Source organism: Ictidomys tridecemlineatus, chromosome 4 (genome assembly GCF_052094955.1).
Source record: "Ictidomys tridecemlineatus isolate mIctTri1 chromosome 4, mIctTri1.hap1, whole genome shotgun sequence".
Lineage (NCBI taxonomy): Eukaryota > Metazoa > Chordata > Mammalia > Rodentia > Sciuridae > Ictidomys > Ictidomys tridecemlineatus.
This window is the reverse complement of record NC_135480.1, coordinates 6,934,772-6,954,661: the sequence shown is the minus strand read 5'-3', so window position 1 is coordinate 6,954,661 and position 19,890 is coordinate 6,934,772. Positions and strand designations below refer to the sequence as shown.

General features: G+C 43.5%; 1 protein-coding gene across 2 annotated transcripts; it reads right to left on the bottom strand.

Moving 5' to 3' along the window:
- Positions 1-16,594: 16,594 nt before the first annotated feature.
- On the bottom strand, positions 16,595-19,821 carry Eif1ad (eukaryotic translation initiation factor 1A domain containing). 2 transcript variants are annotated; one of them, XM_005333405.4, is made up of 6 exons: positions 19,445-19,821; positions 18,230-18,391; positions 17,984-18,092; positions 17,781-17,889; positions 17,568-17,612; positions 16,595-16,912 (listed from the first exon to the last, which is right to left on the bottom strand). In XM_005333405.4, the coding sequence occupies exons 2-6, from the start codon at positions 18,314-18,316 to the stop codon at positions 16,768-16,770; spliced, it is 495 nt and encodes a 164-aa protein (XP_005333462.1). In that variant the 5' UTR covers positions 18,317-18,391; positions 19,445-19,821; the 3' UTR covers positions 16,595-16,767. The 2 variants fall into 2 exon arrangements, with proteins under 2 accessions (XP_005333462.1, XP_040140017.1); XM_040284083.2 differs by lacking the exon at positions 19,445-19,821 and adding an exon at positions 19,174-19,379.
- Between the last annotated feature and the right edge of the window lie 69 nt (positions 19,822-19,890).

The window sequence follows — 19,890 nt, the reverse complement described above, 5'->3', positions numbered from 1 at the left end:
ACAACTTTCATATAGAATTAATATTTCTATTTGTCCTGCTTTCTATTGTTTTTCTCCTTTTTGAATAATTATTGTTTTCCCCTCTAGTGCTGGAGCTGGAACCCAGAGCCTTGTTCGCATGCTAGGCAAGCACTTTGCTCCTGAACTACATCCCAGCTCTGTTTTTTTTTTTTAAATGATCGAGTTTTTTTTAAAAATAAATATATATGTATATATATACATATATAATATATATACGTATATATAATATAAAAATGTATATTTTAGTTGCAGATGGACATAATATCTTTATTTTTATTTATTTATTTTTTTATGTGGTGCTGAGGATTGAACCCAGAGCCTCACACATGCTTGGCGAGTGCTCTACCACTGACCATAACCCTGGCCTGAGTTTTTCATGTTTCTTTTTACTTTCTTGGAAGTTCTACACCTGTGTCTATTCTTTGAAGCTTTCCCTTAACATTTTAACATGTGCATAAACAAAGTATAAACTTAATTCTGTTTCCCTTTAAGCCATAGGGAAGGCTTTGGATCCCTTTAATTATAGTTGCCCCTTCTGATTTTAGATAATTTTATTATCCAGTATTTTTGTTGGCTTTTAAAAAGTATATTTATTTAGTTATCTATTTGTTACCAGGAATGTTTAACCACTGAGCCATATTCCTGGTCCTTTTTATTTATTTATGTATTTGAATCAGGGTCTCACTAAGTTCTTAAGGCCTCACTAAGTTGAGGCTGGTTTTGAACTTACGATCCTCCTGCCTAAGCTCCCAAACTGCTGGGATTACAGGCTTGTGCCACTGCACTAAGAACTACCCCCAAGTCAGACATCACTGCCATCATCATCAATTCATGTTTTTATTAAGAAGCCTCTCTTCCCCTAACTGAGGCACACACCTGTCATCCTAGCAACTCATGAGGCTGAGGCAGAATGATCATAAATTGGAGGCCAGCCTGGGCAACTTGGAGAAACCCTGTCTTAAAAGGGCTGGGGATGTAACACAGTGGTGAAGTGCCCCTGGTTCAATCCCTAGTACAAAACAAACAAAAACAGCAGTAGCAGTCTCTCTAGCCACTTCCCTGGGGCCACTTTCATTCTCTGAGTTAATCTTTTAACAAAGTCCCACTGTTGCTCAATCTGAGTGTCCTTTCTTGTGCTGGGTGGCCATCCCAATCATGGGGCTGTGAAGAGTTTCAAAGCTGCTTCACCACCCACACTTCTCTGAGGTCCAAATATTCCCAAGACAGAGTTGGCCTCAATCAAGGCCTCCACTCCAGCCAGCTGGGCTCAGTCCTTCCTGCAGCCCCCATGTTCTCTTCCCTGAACTCTGGGCACACCTCATGCTGTCCACTCCTGCAGTTTCTCAGAGTCCCTCAGATTGCCATTCCAGGCCTGGAGGCCTCTAGCCCTACCTTTCTAGTTTCCTTCCTCCCTGACACAATGCCTGCTTTTTTTCAGACCCTGGAACTTTTCCTCCGGGTTGGGTGGGGGGCACAGAGAGAAACAAAATAGCCCTTCTGTGCCAATATGTGCTCTGCCTTGGGGAGTTTTTAAGGATGGGTTTCCCAAATCATTGATTTGTCAGCTGTGGCCACAATAAGAGGGGGAACAAGAAAGCTGAGGGCAGACGGTCAGCACTTCCTGCCGAAGCCCTCTCAGCAAGGCAGGTGTGGGTAGACGGCAAATAGACCTTGATGGCCAATGCCAGCCAATGGCAGACATAAAGCAGGCTGGGGGACCCATGTGGAAAAGGATGGCACTTGGGGACTTCAGAGAGGAGACCAGTGAGGAGAGGCAGGGAAAACAGAAGTCCAAGAGCTTCAGGGGCTGTCAGAAGGAACTGCTGAAACAGTGTGGTGAGAAGGCCTGGGGACAGGGAGGACCACTTCAGAGATGGCAGTTTTGGGTCTTCCCCACACACACACATGCCCTCCCGCCAAGGATCCACAGCCCCTTGAATTCCCAGAGGACAATGGAAAGGATGCATATCGTTGTCTGCAGCTGGGTTCCTACAGGGGATGCACGACCCCAACAAACTGAAAGAAGTTCCAGCAGGACAGTTCCCTGCCCTCCAAGTGCTCCCAGCCACACACTCCAGCTTCAAAGTGCTAAAGAGGAGGATGTGTCCCCAGACATTCTGATAATGCCTTAGTAAATGAATACTGCTAAGTATGTGGAACTTGATGTCAGTTGTAGAGTCCACCAGACACCCCAACTTTCTTTCTGCATACTGACCACAGATCACAGAGTGCCTGTCACCTGGTCAGCAGCAGGCTTTCCCAGCAGGCTGAGCCCAAGCCAGAGCCTTGAACATTACCAGCTGTTTTTGCCCAAAACACTGAAAGCCGGATTCTTTAAACCCTTCCATACACTCCTTTGTCCACTCACTGAGGATAGACCCGGTAGTGAGGTGGCAAAACCAGACCTGACAAAATGAAATGATAAGAACACTATCTTGAAAAACCTGGGGAAAGGGTCAGTTCAGCCTTTCTTCAGGAAACCTAATTAACCACAGGTGCCTACTTTTGGACTGTAAATAACTGTCTCTAGGAATCTGACTACTCCCTTTAGAACTGTAATCTCCCCTGAGGCTTCAGAGACAAGGCTAGAGATGGCTGTGAAAAGAGCTGGTTTCTCTTATCACTTTTTGCTTCTGTAAATAGGCTTCCTGTAAATAGAGAAACTTCTGTAAATAGGGAAACTTCCCCAACCCTCAACACCCCCCTCCCCAACAAGGCCTTCTGTCATGTACACTAGAATTTTTTAAGATATTTTTAGTTTTAGATGGACACAATACATTTATTTTGTTTATTTAGTTTTTTTTTTTTTAATATGGTGCTGGGGATCGAACTCAGTGCCTCATGGATGCTCTATGCAAGCAATCTACTACTGAGTCACAATCCCAGCCCTAGACTAGAAATTTTATGGCACCACATAGCCTATAAACATTGTGAGAAACTGTGGATCAGTGCTCAGAATTTGGTGTTTGTTTTCTGGGCCCGGTGGTGTAAAATAAAGTTTAGAGTTCTCCTTTTTTTTTGGTACTGGGATTGAATTCGGGGGCACTCACCCTCTGAACCACATCCCCAGCCCTATTTTGTATTTTTTTCAGAGATAGGGTCTCACTGAGTTGCTTAGCACCTCTCTTTTGCTGAGGCTGGCTTTGAACTCATGATTCTCCCAACTCAGCCTCCCAAGTTGTTGGACTCACAGTCCTGCTCCATCACACCTGGCTTTGGAGCTGTCCTTCTGTCTGAGTGTTGCTTGCTACTTCTGACCTGTCTGTTTCCCCCAACAGTAGAACACCCTGGTCTATCCCAGGGATACGCTGCAGTGCTCTGTGAGCAAATTTTCCTAACAAAAGCTTTGGACTGCTCACTCTGGCGTGTGGTGCTTCTTTTTTTGGAATCCCAACTAGCCCCATCTCAGGAAGATTTGAGGCAATCCTTTGTGGAAATTCCCCTGCCACAGCTTTTAGGATGATGTCACATTAGAGTTCAGCAGTTGCTGTTTGGGGCATCTGGACCCTCAGACTGGCCTGAAGTTACTGTTTCCTTTTTGCATAATTGGGTGTCATGTTTTAGGGTTCTGCAACCCAGGGCAAGTTGTAGACGTGCTGGGTGGATGTGTTTATTGTGGCCTCTGCTGGTGGCTTCTATTAATGCTGGTTGAATACATTGCCAGTAACTGCTTGCATCTCCTCACCTGGGCCAGGGTCCTGCAGGCAGAACCAGGAGGAAAGTCGGCACTCTGTCCAAGCAAGAGGCACTAAAGCAATGGACAGCCCATACTGTCCAAGTGTTAATGACCTGGACTGGTTAGTAACAAGTGTATCAGGTGCTTGGAAACTCACTGAGGACCTAGCAAGGGTTAAATAACAAAGTAGACATTTTAGCATCATCAGAATCTGTCACAATCACTGAAAGAATTAATGGAGAGATTTCTAAGAGTTTTTTTTTCAGATTAGAACTTGTAGCCAGTATATTAACTAAGATATAAATGAAAAAGAACTAGAATCAGATTCAAAATCATTTAAATGGCATTAAAAAACAAATGTTGAACAGGGTGTTATGGCTTGGATCTTCTGTCTGTTGCAGTACTGAGGACTGAACCCAGGATACTGAACCACTTCATTAGGTCCCCAACTCTTTTTTTTTTTAAGTTGTTGAGGCTGGCCTTAAACTTGAGATCCTCTGGCCTTAGCTTCCCAAGTTGCTAGGATTTCAGGTATGTACCACCATGCTCAGTTATGGTTTGGATCTTAATATTCCACAGAGGTCATATGCTTGGTCCCCGGCCTATGGCATTATTGGGAAGTGTGGAAGCTTTAAGAGGTGGAGCCTAATAGAATAACAAATTAAGTTGTAAGGTCATTGGGAGTTGCTGTCGAAGGGGATGCTGGTCATCCTCTGCCATGTGTTCCCTTCGTGATGTACTATGCTGCCACAGGCCTGAAGCAACAGTGTCAAGTAACCATGGACTGAAAACACGAGCCAAAATAAAACTGTCCTCCTTTTAAATTGTTTATCTCAGGTATTTATCAGTGATGGAAATTAATTTTAAAGGAGATTAAAACTGGGCTAGGATATAGCTAAGTGGTAGAGTGCTTGCCTAACGTGTGCAAGGTCCTAGGTTCCATCTCCAGCACTGCAAAAATAACAAAAACCAAAGCAACAAACAAACAACATGCCTTGTTCCTTCCATAGGCACCTGGATTCTCTTGCAATATGCCAAAGGATCAAACTTGACATAATATGAGCCACTAGTGGGGTACTATATTTTTCACACTCATGATATTCTGACAGTGGTTCCCCCTGAGGAATACTGCCCACACTTTTTTTTGTAAACTCCTCAAATAGGTAAGTAGAGATGGCTGGACTTTGAATGAGGAGAAAATCCAGGGTCCTTAACCCAAGTAACTTTTGAGGGATTGCCTCAGCAACTACTAAGGATCAAGGGCTGGCCTTCTGCCTTCAACTGTAAAGGAAGGACCTACACCAATTTGGCTTCTTTGGATAGTGAAGCCAGCATAGTCCACATTTAAGATTTTTTTCTAAAGCCCTGTACTGGGCCACCAGACAAGAAGTCATGTTTAAGTGGGCCCCTGCAACAGGAAGCCTTCAGGAGATCAGGAAGCTGTAAGGCAGGCCTGCCACTGAGCCTCATCTCCCTTAGCCCCATGGAATTACGTTCCCAAAGCTGATTGGAGTCTGGAAATTATATGCCACCAGTGTTCACTAGCCCTGGCACTTCCCATGCTACTGAGAAGCACATACTCTGTAGAAGGAACCCACATGTACTCCTTATTCCTCTTGTAAGAGAATCCAAGCACATAGATTCCAACAGACAGCACCTGCAGTTCTTTTCTCAGTTTGAAACTTGACCTGTTGGCACATGGGCAGGCAGAGCAACCCTGAAACAAAGCCTGATGGGAGGGATGGGAGACACCCTGGCGCCTTGCCTCTCAAAGGGCTATCACAGAAGGGCACTGGCAATGGCTTCCAGAGTTTTCTACCAAGGAAATTTCCAAAAGCAAAAAAAATAAAATAAACAAATACAAGGAAATTTCTGGTAGGGCACCTGTAGCTTTAACATGCTGAGAACTGAACTTGAATTGAGATAAAGAACACAACAGATGGGAGCCACCACAGGTGGGCTACTGCTGAGGAAGGAAACAGTGAATTAGAGGGCCACACTGAGAAAATCTTGCAAAAGGAAGGACTAAAGAAACTAAGAGCAAGACCAAAAGAATTAAGGATAGAAGGTAAAGGTGTTAACATTCAGATAATAGGAATTTTAAAAGGAAAAATAAACATGAAGGGAAAAAGTAAGCCCCTTGGATCAAAAAGGCAGAAAGAGTGCCAAAAAAAAGGAGATAAAAGGAATTGCCCACACCTCCATATCCCAAAATCTTACAAATATCAGAAAGCTTAGAGAGAGAGTGTGCCACATACAAATGAAGGAGAAATCAGTCGACATTAGATTTTTCAACAGCAATGCTAGATGCAGGAAGACAAAGTTGTTTCTAAACCATTAAAGAATTTAGAACCCAGAATTTTATATACATCCAAACTGTCATTTAAATATGATGAATTACTTCCAATATACCAATTATAACAGAAAGTTAAATGGATTAAATTCATCAGCTAGGAAGATAAAAAAATGATTCAGTTCTTAAAATCTAGATACAACTAGAAACATCTCAAGCATGGGTGTGCCAAGATGAAAATGCAAAGGATGGAAAAAGGCTTGTTAGGCAAAAAATACTAGCTAGAAGAAAGCTAGGGTAGGTGTATTAACACCAGATGAAATGACCAAACGCACGTGGAGGAGCCCCACAATCATAGAGGTTTCCAGTCCCTGAAGATGACAGCAATTCTGACACGTTGTTTATACACTCCAGCCTTGTATATGTGTATTCTTCTTGAAAGATTTTCAAAAATGGGTTGGTGGGGCTGGGGTTGTGGCTCAGTGGTAGATCGCCTGCCTTGCACATGAGGCACTGGGTTTGATCCTAAGCACCACATTAAAATATATATATATATATATTTTTTTAATTGGGCTAGTGTGTGTGGCTCAGTGGTAGAGCGCTTGCCTAGTATCTTTAAGGCCCTGGGTTCCATCCCCAGCACCGCATACACACACACACACACACACACACACACACACATACATACCTAAAGATACAAGAAAACCATATAAAAAAAAGAAAGTGAGTGGGCTGGGGATACAGCTCAGTTGGTAGAGTGCTTGCTTTGCATGCACAAGGCCCTCGGTTCAATCCCCAGAACCACACACACACACACACACACAAAAAAAAAAAAAAAAAAAAACAAAAAAACCAGGAAAGAAAGCCTGGTCAGCAGCAGGCTTTCCCAGCAGGCTCCTGATGGAATTTAAGAAGATGGTTACCTTGAGCCTTGGGAAAGGGAACAGAATGGAATGGGTAGATAAGTGGGGGGTATAGGACACATTTTTGGGTTATTGTTAAAATCCCATTCTCATGAAGGTGATTACAACATTAAACATAACCAAACAATTAAATACAATGACTTACTATATTTTAATTTTTATTTAATTTGGGTTCTTTTGTGTATGTGGGGGTGAGAACTGGGGGTTGACCATAGGGCTTTGTGAATGCAAGGCCGATGCTTTGCCACTGAGCTACATCCCAGTCCTTATTTATTTTGTACCAAGGATTGAACACAGAGGCATTTAACCACTAAGCCACATGCCCACCCTTTTATTGGAGACAGGGTCTTGCTAAATTGCTGAGGGCCTCACTAAGTTGCCCAGGATAGCTTCAAACTTGTGACTTTCCTGCCTCAGTTTCCTGGGGTTGCTGGGATTACAGGCATATGCCACCATGCCCAGCTATTATTTCATGTTTTTGGTGTTTTTTTTTTTTTTTTGGGGGGGTTTCCTTCAGTGTTTTGGGCAAAAACATCTGGGAATGTTCAAGGCTCTGGCTTGGGCTCAGCCTGCTGGGAAAGCCTGCTGCTGACCAGGTGACAGGCACTCTGTGATCTGTGGTCAGTATGCAGAAAGAAAGTTGGGGTGTCTGGTGGACTCTATAACTGGCATCAAGTTCCACATACTTAGCGGTTTTCATTTACTAAGGCATTATCAGAATGTCTGGGGACACATCCTCCTCTTTAGCATTTTGAAGCTGGAGTGTGTGGCTGGGAGCACTTTGAGGGTAGGGAACTGTCTTGCTGGAACTTCTTTCAGTTTATACCCTATTGTCAGTGGGTAAAAAATTCTGGAGGTTGGCTGCATCACAATGCAAATGTTCTTAATGCTAATGAACTGTATGCTGAAAAAATGGCTAAGATGGTACATATTATTGGGTATTTTACCACACCTAGGAAAAACACTAGAAACCAACACTTAAAAAAAAAGTTGCATTGGGCTGGGGATGTGGCTCAAGTGGTAGCGCGCTCACCTGGCATGCGTGTGACCCGGGTTCGATCCTCAGCACCACATACAAACAAAGATGTTGTTTCCGCCGATAACTAAAAAATAAATAATAAAATTCTCTCTCCACCCCCCCCCACTTTCTCTTTAAAAAAAAAAAAAAAGTTGCATCAAGGGAAACTTTAGCCTTTTTATCCTACAAGGGTTGACTGCCCTAGCCCACAGGTACCTGGTAATTACAAAGGGAAAATAATAGTACCTCACAGGTATCTTAGTCAGCTTTTGTGTCACTGTGATCAAAACATTAAAAGAACAACTTAGACGGGGTAAAGTTTATTTTGGTTCATGATCAGAGGTCTCGGTCCACAGGTGGCTGACTCCATAGCTCTGGGCCTACAGTGAGGCAGAATATCATGGGGGCAGGGTGTGGGGAAGGGAAGCTGCTCCCCTCATGGCAGCCAAGAAGCAGAGAAAAGGGGGAAGGTCCACAGGGAAGAGGCACCATTCCAAGGCATGCCCCCAGTGACCCAGCTCCTCCAGTCACACCCTACCTGCCTACAATGACCACCTAGTCTGTCCAAATAAGATGGACCGATTAGATTACAGCTCTTGTAATCTGACCTTTCACCTCTGATTAATCCTGCATTAGCAGGAGCTTTTGGGGGGACACCTCATATCCACCATAACAACATGGAAAAAGTTTAGAAGCCACCTCCTTTTCCCAGGTGATTAAAATCAGTATCTGCTGTAACCAGACCTCTCCTCCTGAAGCATGTGATGTCCCTTACCTGCACTACCTAGAGTAGTCTCTCAGAAACAACGGACACCATACTTTTATATCAAGAGGTGCAGTAAGACCTTGGTCCTGTGCTGTTGGTGCAAAAGCTGTCTGTCTCAAATCTAAGCACACACAAGCAATCATACAAATCCAACACCGGATATTTTTGTCGGGTGATTGAGCTTGTCAAAATAGCCAATTCTATAAAGAAAAAAGTTAAAGGGTTTGTTCTAAATTAAAAGTAACTAAAGAGATATTAACTAAAAGTAACAATGCTGTGTGTATAAATAGAATATGGCAAAATGCTCTTAGCTGACTCTGTTGAAGGGATATGGGCATTATTTTACAATTCAACCTTTATTTAAGTTTGAAAATTCTCATGTTTGGTTTGGAGGAGGAAAAGCTGAACAACTAGGAGCTAAGTATACAACTACAAATGTGGGGAGAAGAGCTACAGAATAAGCCCAAAGGGGTGTAAGTGGACAATATGACAAGAGCAGAAATTCATGAAATAGAAACAGCTACTAATGAATGGGAATGAAGGCAAAAAGCTGGTGCTTTGAAGAGACTATTAATGAACTTCTGCCAAGAGTGACAGGGATACAAGGAGAAAGCATAAATGATGTTTGATATGAAAAGGAAATAACTTTGGATACAGATTTACCTTATAAACATAAGGTAAGTCTACAGATAACTTTGTGCCAGTAGATTTAAAGCCATAGTTAAAATGAGAAAATATGGAAGTATTTTTCCTTGAGAGTATAACTGACTCAAGAACAGGAAACCTTACTAACCTTTCACCACTAAAAGTTCAGAGCTAGGTGTAACTCAGTGGAAAAGCACCTGTCTGGCATGTACAAGGCTCTGGATTCCATTCCCAGCATCACAAAAACAAAACAAAAATCTAAGTCAAAATCTAGTCACCTCCTTAAGAAATGCCAAGTTAGTTTTACAGAAAATTTTACTAAACATTTTAGAAATACAGAATTCCAATCTTTGTTTGGTGGTAATAGGGACTGAACCCAAAGCCTTGTACTTGCTAGACAAATACACTATACATGACCTACATCCCCAATCTGTAATCTAATTTAATCTAATTTATTTGTCTTGGTACTGGGGATTGAACACAGGGTATTTTACCACTAAGCCACAATCCCTGCCCTTTTTATTTTTTGAGACTGACTTGCTGAGTTGCTGAGGCTGGCTTCTAATTTGCAGTCCTCCCAAACTGGTAGGATTACAGGCGGGCACCACCACACCCTGCTCTCCAACTCATTTTGTGTTGATACGAACTTGACACAAAAAAACAAAAACAACAACAACAAAAAAAACAGGGCTGGGGCTGTGGCTCAGCAGCAGCGCACTTGCCAGGCGTGTGTGAAGCACTGGGTTTGATTCTCAGCACCACGTATATATAAATAAAGTGGGGCTGGGGATGTGGCTCAAGCGGTAGCGCGATCACCTGGCATGCCTGTGGCCCGGTTTCGATCCTCAGCACCACATACAAAGATGTTGTGTCCGTCGAGAACTAAAAAATATTTAAAAAGTTCTCTCTCTTTCTCTTAAAAAAAAATAAATAAAGGTCTATCAACAACTAACAACAACAACAACAACAACAAACAAGGACCATAGAAATCTGAAAAGCTTAAACCATATCACTTATGAGCTTATAATTTCCCCGAATATCAGGAACCTGAATCCAGTAATGTAAGACAAACAAAAAAACATTGTGACAGTTTTTTGCCAAGAATGCAAGTTTTTTTGTTTTGTTTGGGGTCTCACTATGTTATTCAGGTTGGACTTGAACTGATGACTCAAGCATCCTCTCCAATAGCTGGGATTATAGTTGTGTGCCACTGCACCTGGCTTATAAGAATGCTCTAATGTGTCAAAATGTCAAGATACTTCACCACATTTACAGATTAAAGAAAAGCTCCACATGATGTGTTCTGGTTGCCATTTGTGCTTCTTGGTGCTTCTGCCCGGGTAGCTGGGTGACAAAGTGTGAGATGGCTGTGTAAGGAACACCCATCAGAAGTGACATGGCTATAAAAGCTGGTCCTGAAGTGATGAGAAGTGCAGAGACAGGAGGGCCCCAGAATGTCAAGTACCATGCCAGGAGGAGCCACAATGCATGGATTGGCCACAACTTCAGTGGAAAGGGGCTCTTGGGACACACTCAGTGCATTCTGGGAGATCTCATCAAACACGGTTGGATCCCACCACAAAGTTAGGGAAACAGATAACAGAGAATGTCAGAGAAAGTAGCACACAGAATTCAAGGATCTTTCCACCATGCATAGCTACAGTCTACAGGTACTAAATAGCTGATAAAAAATGGAGAAGTAGAGATTAAAAGATTTTAGGGGGTACTAGGGATATAGCTCAGTGGTCAAGTACTTGCCTAGCATACACAAGAGGCTATCAGGTAGATTATGGAATCACCGAGAAAGCTGGAGAAAAAGTAAAATCAAACTTATAACACCAAAAATCTCACACTGACACAGCCCAGTAGAGTAATTAAGGGGAAAAGACAGCCTCAAATGTTAGAAAACTGAAATTAAATCAGCTACCTGTATAATCTGAGAATCTACAAACAAGCAGGCACACTCAAAGAAACAGAAGGAAAAGGTCAACAAAAAATGCACCTCTTGCAAAGCTAGCCAAAGAAAAGCAAATACACAGAGTATGAGACACAGTTGTTGGTTCCATCTGCCTGTACCCCCCTCCCAGCCTTTTTTGGTAAGAGTACTTCTCTATTCTGTGGGAAATATACATCATACAGATAAGGTGTGGTTCATTCTTCTCCCTCAGGCCTGGCCACAGCAAGTGACCCTAGCAATACCAATCAGCCCTCCCTGAATCACAGGGATCCTCAAGGAAGGGCCTCTGTCTATGCAGGCTGTGTATAAATTGGAGCTTCCTGCAGAAAACATCTGTAGGAGGCAAAAGGATCCATCAAGCTGAAGCCAGAGACGGCTCTGAGAAATGCTGGCCTCTGACAGCTTTGCTCCAGGCTCCATTACTCAGCATCACATGAACAACTCTCACTGGCTTCTGCTAATGAATGTGATTTTTTATCATTTACAGGTAAGAGATCCTAAATAATACAAATATTATGTATGATATTTTGCCCCAAAAGTTAAATATTAATGAAATGTACTATCTTGAAAGGCAGAGGTCTGCCCCTAAAATTAAGGAATTTGACACGCTGGACACACCTAATAAGAACTACCAAATTCTGAAGAAACTAATTACTATTCTATCATTTATTCAAGTCTAAAGATGATTTAATGTCTCCAAACTTATTCAAGGCCCTAAGCAACTCAGTGAGACCCTAACTCAAAAGAAAAAATTAAAGGGCCTGGGCATTGGGCTGGTGTTTTGGCTCAGTGGTAGAGCGCTTGCATAGCATGTATGAGGCCCTGGGTTGCATTCTCAACACCGCATATAAATAAATAAAGGTCCATTGACAACTAAAAAATATATATATTAGAAAAAAAAAAGGCCTAGGGATTTAGCTCAATGGTAAAGCTCCCTATTCAATTCCCAGCACACCCCACCCCCAATAAAAGTGAAATTGGCCCATAGACACAAAAGTCCTAAATAAGTAAATAAATAATATACTGAATTATGCAAAACTAAGCAGGGTTTGCAACTGCATGCACTTGACCTCAGCCCCAACTATTCAGAAAGCCAAGGCAGAAAGGTCAGAAGTTTGAGGTCAACCTCAGCAACTCAATAAGGCCTTGTCTCAAAATAAAAAGGGCTCTCTGGATATACTCAGTGGTGGTGTGCACCTGAGTTCAATTCCCAGCACCAGAAAATCCAGTAAAACAAACAAACAAACAAAAAAATAAGCAGGATTGCTGGGTGTGGGCGCACGCCTGTGACCCAAGTGGCTCAGAAGACTGAGGCAGGAGGATCATGAGTTCAAAGCCTGCTTCTACAACTTAGTGAGGTCCTAAGCAACTTGGGGGGAGACTCTGTCTCTAAATAAAATATAAAAAAGTGCTAGGGATGTGGCTCAGTGATTAAAGATCCTTGGGTTCCCTCCCTAGTATCAACATTAGGAAACCTATTAAGCAAGTTTTAGGAAACCTATTAAGCAAGTTAGTACATTAATACAATAGTTTGATTATCTCAACAGATGTCAAAATTCATCATTGTTGAATAAAATGGGGAAAATACATGTCAATAATCTAGGAACAGAAGGAACCCTTCAGCTAATGAAAGAAATCCACCAGATGCCTAAAGCAAGGGCCCTATCTCATGTTGAAACAGAGCACCATTCCCACTAAGAAACAATTGCCATTTGACACCCTGGAGGCCCTGGTCTCTGTGACTCACAAGGAGAAGAAACCTAGGTAAAGGGTAAGATAAAAGATGCTACTAGCAGTACATGACTTTGACTAGAAAGCCAAGAGAATCAACTGAAAAATTATTAGAACAACAGAGTTCAATTAGATCCATGAAGTAAGCAACAAAGCTTTCCTAAATGCTAGTGACAGTCAGAAATGTCATTTCAAAAGATCCCATTCATACGGGGTGTGGTGGTGCATGCCTATAATCCCATTGGCTTGGGAGACTGAGGCAGGAGGATCACGAGTTCAAAGCCAGCCTCAGCAAAAAGCTATGCACTAAGCAATTCAGTGAGACCCTGTCTCTAAATAAAATACAAAATAAGGCTGAGGATGTGGCTCAGTAGTCAAGTGCCCCTGAGTTCAATCCCCAGTACCCCCCTCAAAAAGATGATCCCATTAAGTAATAAGGAATTCATAACAAGTAACAAATAATTTTACAAAATTCCTAAGACTAAATCAAATTAGAAATGTAAAAGGCCCATATGAGAATACCCACACTTTACAAAAGAACACATATACCTACCCGCAGTCCTGGAGAGGAAGATTCAAAACCACTAAGATAACCATTTCTTCCTAAATCAGACTACATGAAACCATGCCAATGAAAATCCCAACCAGACTCTTACATGAAAAATTGGCAAGTTCATTCTAAAGTTCTAGGTAAGAGAAAATGCAAAATGGTCAAGAAAAGGTGGGGGGAGGGGAATTGCATCCCAGGTCCCAAGCACACAGCAATCAATACATGACACGAGACATAGACCCTCTGATAAGACATCTCAGAGAAACCCAAATATATGTAGGAGTTTGAGACAGAGACTTGTTATATTGCCCAGGTGAGCCTCAAACTCACAATCCTTTTGCCTCAGCTTCCCGAGTAGAAGGGATTATAAAAATGTGCCACACTGCACCCAGCTTGTAGGAAATTTTTAAAAAGGTGCTTCCAATGAGGAATCAACGATTCAATAAATTTTATATCTGAATGACTCTTCTAGGAAAAAAGTTAGCTCTCTACATCCTATAAAAAACAAACTTGAAGGCGGGCATGGTGGCACATGCCTGTAATCACAGTGGCTTGGGAGGCTGAGACAGGAGGATCAAGAATTCAAAGCCTCAGCAATTTAGCGAGGTCCTAAGAAACTCAGTGAGACTCTCTCTAAATAGAAAATACAAAACAGGAGTGGGGATGTGGCTCAGTGGTCAAGTGCATCAGAATTCAATCCCTGGTTACCACCACCCCTCCAAAAAAAAAAAAAAAATCCAAAACAAACTTCAAAAGAAAAAAAAACTTCAAATGAATTTCTGTATCTGTGTGAAGATATATCTTGGATTCATCTGATTTCTGTATACACATGTACATCATTTTACACATGTATATATACATATGTATTCAAGGCCAAAACAGAGAATGTGCATGAGAAGCAGAAAAATGAGGTAGAAGCTACAGAGAATGTGGGGACTGGTAAAGTCCTTTTGGTTGTTTCAGAAATGGGATATCCTACAGTGTATGTGTTGCTAACACCTCCAGTAACGACCAAAAAACATCCCGAAGAAACAAAATAAGAGTCCTTAAGGACAGCTGCAGAGCTCAAGGAAGGCCCAGTGGCTTACAACAGGAGGTAAACAGGAGCATACTTGTGGAGTTGGTGAATGGGTGAGTTTTCCCCCAAAGGTTACTGCTTCTTGATGAAGCATGAGCCTGTAACTACCAGGGAAGGAGGATTTAAGTTTTGAGACACCCCAGAGTAGACCGGATGGGCAGTGCTTAGTGTCCATTTAGACTTGGAGGGATTCATTTAAGGTACAATGAATGGGCCAGGCTGACTGCTTTCTGGCCCAAGTGCCTGGAGTTCAAGCAAAGAGGTGAATGACCAGGTTCACTCAGGGTTAGAATTTTACTAGATGAAAGGAATGGCAGAGACAGAGGAGTGAAGGTGTGGACAACAGACCCCACACTACAAAAGGAGGAAAGTGAAGGCAGGAGGTTAATGGTAGGAATATTAGGATTGTAAGACAAGGATAGAAAACTTTTGTAGAGGAGGTAGCTAAGAAAGCTAGGAAGTGGTAAATGTACAGGTATCTAAATTCTGAAAATACTGCAATATTTAGTGATATCAAAGGTTCGGGGAGCAAGTAGGGGTATAGAAAACAAAATGGAATAGAAGACAAGGACATTCAGGCTGAAGATCTCAAGGAACCAGGGATAAAGTGCTGAAAAGCTCCATCATGGCGGGGATGCTCTGACCCAGCAGGGAGAAAGATTAAGCCAGGATGTGAACTCTTCATTTATTTATTTTTTGGTACCAGGATTGAACTCAGGGGCACTCGACCACATCCCCAGCCATATTGTATATTTTATTTAGAGACAGGGTCTCACTGAGTTGCTTAGCACATCACTTTTGCTGAGGCTGGCTTTAAACTCACGATCCTCCTGCCTCAGCCTCCTGAGCCACTGGGAAGGATTACAGCATGAGCCACCACATCCGGAAGGATGTGAACTCTTTGATGCCTAGGACAATGCCAATCATAAGGGGGAGAGGACAGAGGCAAAAGCTTCTAAGAAGAGAGATCACAGGATTTCCTAGAGGGTCAATGTCTACTAGAGAGGCTGTGGCAAGAGGATTATAAGAAAGTCATAAGGAGGTCACCAACCCTACTTCTGGTGCTGATGCACAAAGGAAAAGGGCGAGGGTAAGAACACAGCCTCCATTTTAAAAGTTATACAACAACAACACACACACACACACACACACACAAAGTTATACCACAGCCTGGTGTAGTGGCACGTTCCTGTAATTCTAGCTACTCACGGAGGCTGAGGCAGAGGGATTGAAAATTTGAGGCCAGCCCCAGCAACTTAGCAACACCACACCTTTTTAAAGAATTATATAGGGCTGAGATGTACCTCAATAGCAAAGCACTTGCCTAGCATGCATATGGCCCTGGGTTCCATCCCTGATGCTGAGGCAGGTGTGTAGGTGGAAAGGTTATATGACAGTCATATCCTCAGGGAATAACCCAGTTTTAAAATGGAATCAGGAGATGGTTAAGACACAGAGGTTCACTGACCACAAAGCAGATGTTCTGGAGGTGATGAAAAGTTAAAAAGTACAAGAAAGATATGGTTTAACGAGGGAATGCACAGCAGCAGGAGATGAGCAGTCTAGTGGTAGGAATGACTAGAAAGGCTGGGGAAGCAGCTCACAAGGCACCACAGGATTCATCCAGAGCATCTATAGAGGCAGGTGGGTGGACATAGGTCCTTTGCTACAACCTTGAATGCTTATATCGGTGTTAACTGCAAGAGGCTAGGAAGTAGGACTGTTCCTAATTGTGAAACACACGCAAGGAGGTACAGCACAGGGCCTGGCACTTTCTAAATGCCCAATAAGTGTGTGTGAGTGAATCATTTGGGAAAGACTCAGCCAGTTCCCATTTTCTCCCCCATCTGGCCACAAGCCCCAAGGCCTCTACCAAGGAACAGGTTTTTAATTTACTATAAGTCTCCCTCACCACAGAGAGCCACTCAGACACCAGTACAAGTCATCACCCACCAGGGGTTTAATTCTCCTAGGACAAAAGGTCAGTTCAAGAGGGTCCTGCCTTGTCCCCATCCAGGGGTAAAGATCTGCAGGGCACCCTGGGAATGTCCAAGCCCAGAGGAGCCTGGGAGTAGTCCCTGAGCAAGTGGAAAAGTGGATCCCAGAGTCTCAGGCCACCTCTTCCTCTTCACTCTCCTCCTCACTCTCATGATACTGTCTGCGATTGGTGTTAACAAAGAGGTCAGAATCATCTTCAGAGGCAGACTCTTCTCCTGATGACTGTGGCTCAGCTGGGAGTTCTGGCTGAGTCTGTCTGCATGGAGGAAGCAGAAAGAGTCAGCCCAATACCTACTAGGAAAATCAAATCTGCAACCAAGGAGTCCCCAAAAAGGAGGATCATTTGGCCAAGCAGTCACGACACACAGGTGTTTAAAAATGCAGCAGTTCCAGAGAGAGAGAGAGAGAGAGAGAGAGAGAGAGAGAGAGAGAGAGAGAGAGAGAGAGAAGCAGCAGTTCCTTAAAAAACACAAGGAGAGACAGAGAGTCAGAGAGCCAATAGTGGGAAAACAAACACTGTCCCCCACCCAAAAAGTTTACTACAGCCATTGGTTTCAGTTAGGAATCAAAACAATTCTACTATCATTTATTAGGCCCATATTCCACGCCAGGTACCGTACTAAGCAACTTTATAAGCAATAGCTCCTTCTTACAAAGCTCCTACCTTATACATGAGAAAACAATCTTAAAAGACTAAGTAACACGCCTAAAGTAACTTAACTATAAATGGCAAAGGTAGGAATTTAACCCAGGGCATCTAACTTTCAAGCCATATTCACAACCACATGTTCTGCCACATGTTTAGGAACTCTCACCAGGTATCCTACAAAGAGAGAAATGTAGGCTCTACTTTCTCCAGACAAAGGTAAAAACCCTATTTTCTCTTCCCTACACTAGGGTGTGCTCCTCACCTGTTCCTGTTGTGTTTCTCAGCCACTTCAGAGAAGGCCTCAGGCCTGTGCCAAGAGAAGAGCCAGGTCAGAGAGGACAGAGAAACCTCTCAGCAAAAGAGTTGTTTCCAGCTGTCCCTGCCAGGGATGCCACATTCTTCCCTCTCCCAATTCCCTAGCTAGGAAGTCAGTGTCCCCCAGAAACCACAAAGCTAAGGATCAGGGGCATCCTACCAGAGGCCCTCCTTCTGCAGAGAGCGCACATGGTCCTTGCAGAGAACAAAGGAGATCTCAGCCTTCACCTTTTCTCCCTCTTCAATGGGGTCAACGATGAGAAAGTCCCCTGTAGGCAAGAAAAGGCAAAGTCAGCCATGCTTGCAATGGGGAGCCAGGACCACAGGAAATGATTCTGTCTCCTAGAAGGCTGTCTTTCTCACCTCTCTTAATCCAGATGTTCTTGCGGTATTTGGACGGCATGCTCACCAGGAAGCGCTGCCCTTGGGCTGTCTCCACCTCATGCAGATTATTCCCTGGTGTCCTGAGTACCTGGTCCAAGAAAGACCAAGAGACAGCTTTATCAGTCACAAACACCCTCTGATCTGCAATGCACCCTACTCCCACCCCAGGGGTCCTATGGAGTGGAGGGGTTGGGAGCAGAGCAGCCTGTGCCCAGTGCCGCTCACCCTCACGATCTGTTGCTGGTCAGAGGGCACCATGTGCTCCCCCAGCACCTCCTTCACCACATGCTTCCTCTTGGTGGCCTGTGACATGCTGGGTCCTGTCCCAGGGTGGTTAGGAACAGCTCCTCCTCTGAAGTTATTTTGATGACAGTTTCAGAAGCCAGGCTGTATGAAGATATGAAGATGGGAGGGGCCATTTACTGGAGAGCATCCTGGTTAAGGATTCAAGGTCTCACTGCCTAGATTCAAATTCTGCCTTGGCTATTCCCTGTTTATCTATTTTTTTTTTAAAATTTGCTTATTTGCTTTTGATACTGGGTATTGAACTTAAAAGTGCTTTACCAGGGTCTGGGGATGTGGCTCAAGCGGTAGCGCGCTCACCTTGCATGCGTGTGGCCCGGGTTCGAACCTCAGCACCACATACAAAGAAAGATGTTGTATCCGCCGAAAGCTTAATAAAATAAATAAAAAAATTCTTTCTCTCAAAAAAAAAAAAAAAGTGGTTTACCAGCTTTTTTTTTTTTTTTTTTTTTTGAGATGGGTCTGGCTAAGTTGCTCAGGGCCTTGCTAAATTGCCGAGCCTGGCCTCCAATTTGTGATCCTTTTGTCTCAGGCTTTGGAGTTGCTGGGATTACAGGCTTGTTGCAGCAAGGAGTGTCAACTCCTCATTAAAAAACAAATGACTCAATTTGTGGCTCAATGGTAGAGTGCTCGCCTAGTGTGTCTGAGGTACTGGGTTTGATCAACGTCTAAAAATAATAATAATAGGACAAAACTGCTCAACTTTTCTATGCCCCCCAAAAAACAATAGCTAACTCAACACTGCTATAAAATAAGATAATGAAAATGCCCTCAGCATGCATACCACACGAGATGACTCCTGTCATCAGAAGTCCTGTTGTGGTCAGGAACTATACATATTTCAGAGAACTTGAGATAAATTGTACCTTTCTCGACATGAATATCATCCCATCTCTAGCACAGCCACGTAACACAAATGCTCAATCTCTTAACACACTACAGGCAGAGACGAATTCAGTGACCACCACGACTGTCCAAGCCAGAAATGCGTGAAGGGTCGAGGTGAAGCAAGCTTGGTCTGCGGCAGCTGCTGGTATCACTGATAAACTGATAGTTTCCAAAGGAAACTCCGACGTGTATCTAATTGCCGTCTCCAGTCCTCTGCTCCCCTCACCCGGAGGAAAGACCCACACTTACTCGTTGGCCCTTGGGTTCCACAGGCGCTGCACAAGCAACCCTGTTTTCCAGCTGGACGCTGAGTGCGGATAGTTCACGACTCGAAATTTCAAAGCCGAGCCAACGAAGGCACAAAAATGGGACTTGCCGGTGATCACCACGGAACAGCAGTTCTGGACTCCGGATCGTGGCGTTCCCAATTTCCGCTAGTCCAACTACAAGGAGGACACCAGTTTGAGTCGGACCCTGCCGAGTACTTCCGGCGCTCTCTCAGAAACCTTCCGGCCGCACTTCCCCTACTTTGTCCGTTCCTCTAACTTGTCCTACCGCGGGGTCCGTCAGACCTAAGTCCTTGGGTTCTAAGTACCGGGTAGTGAACAAAGGAAGTATCCTGTTCGGAAGCTTCTCTCTCTCAGACTGGAGGAGCAGCCCCAGAAGCGAGACCACAGAGGACAGCCTGGCTTTCC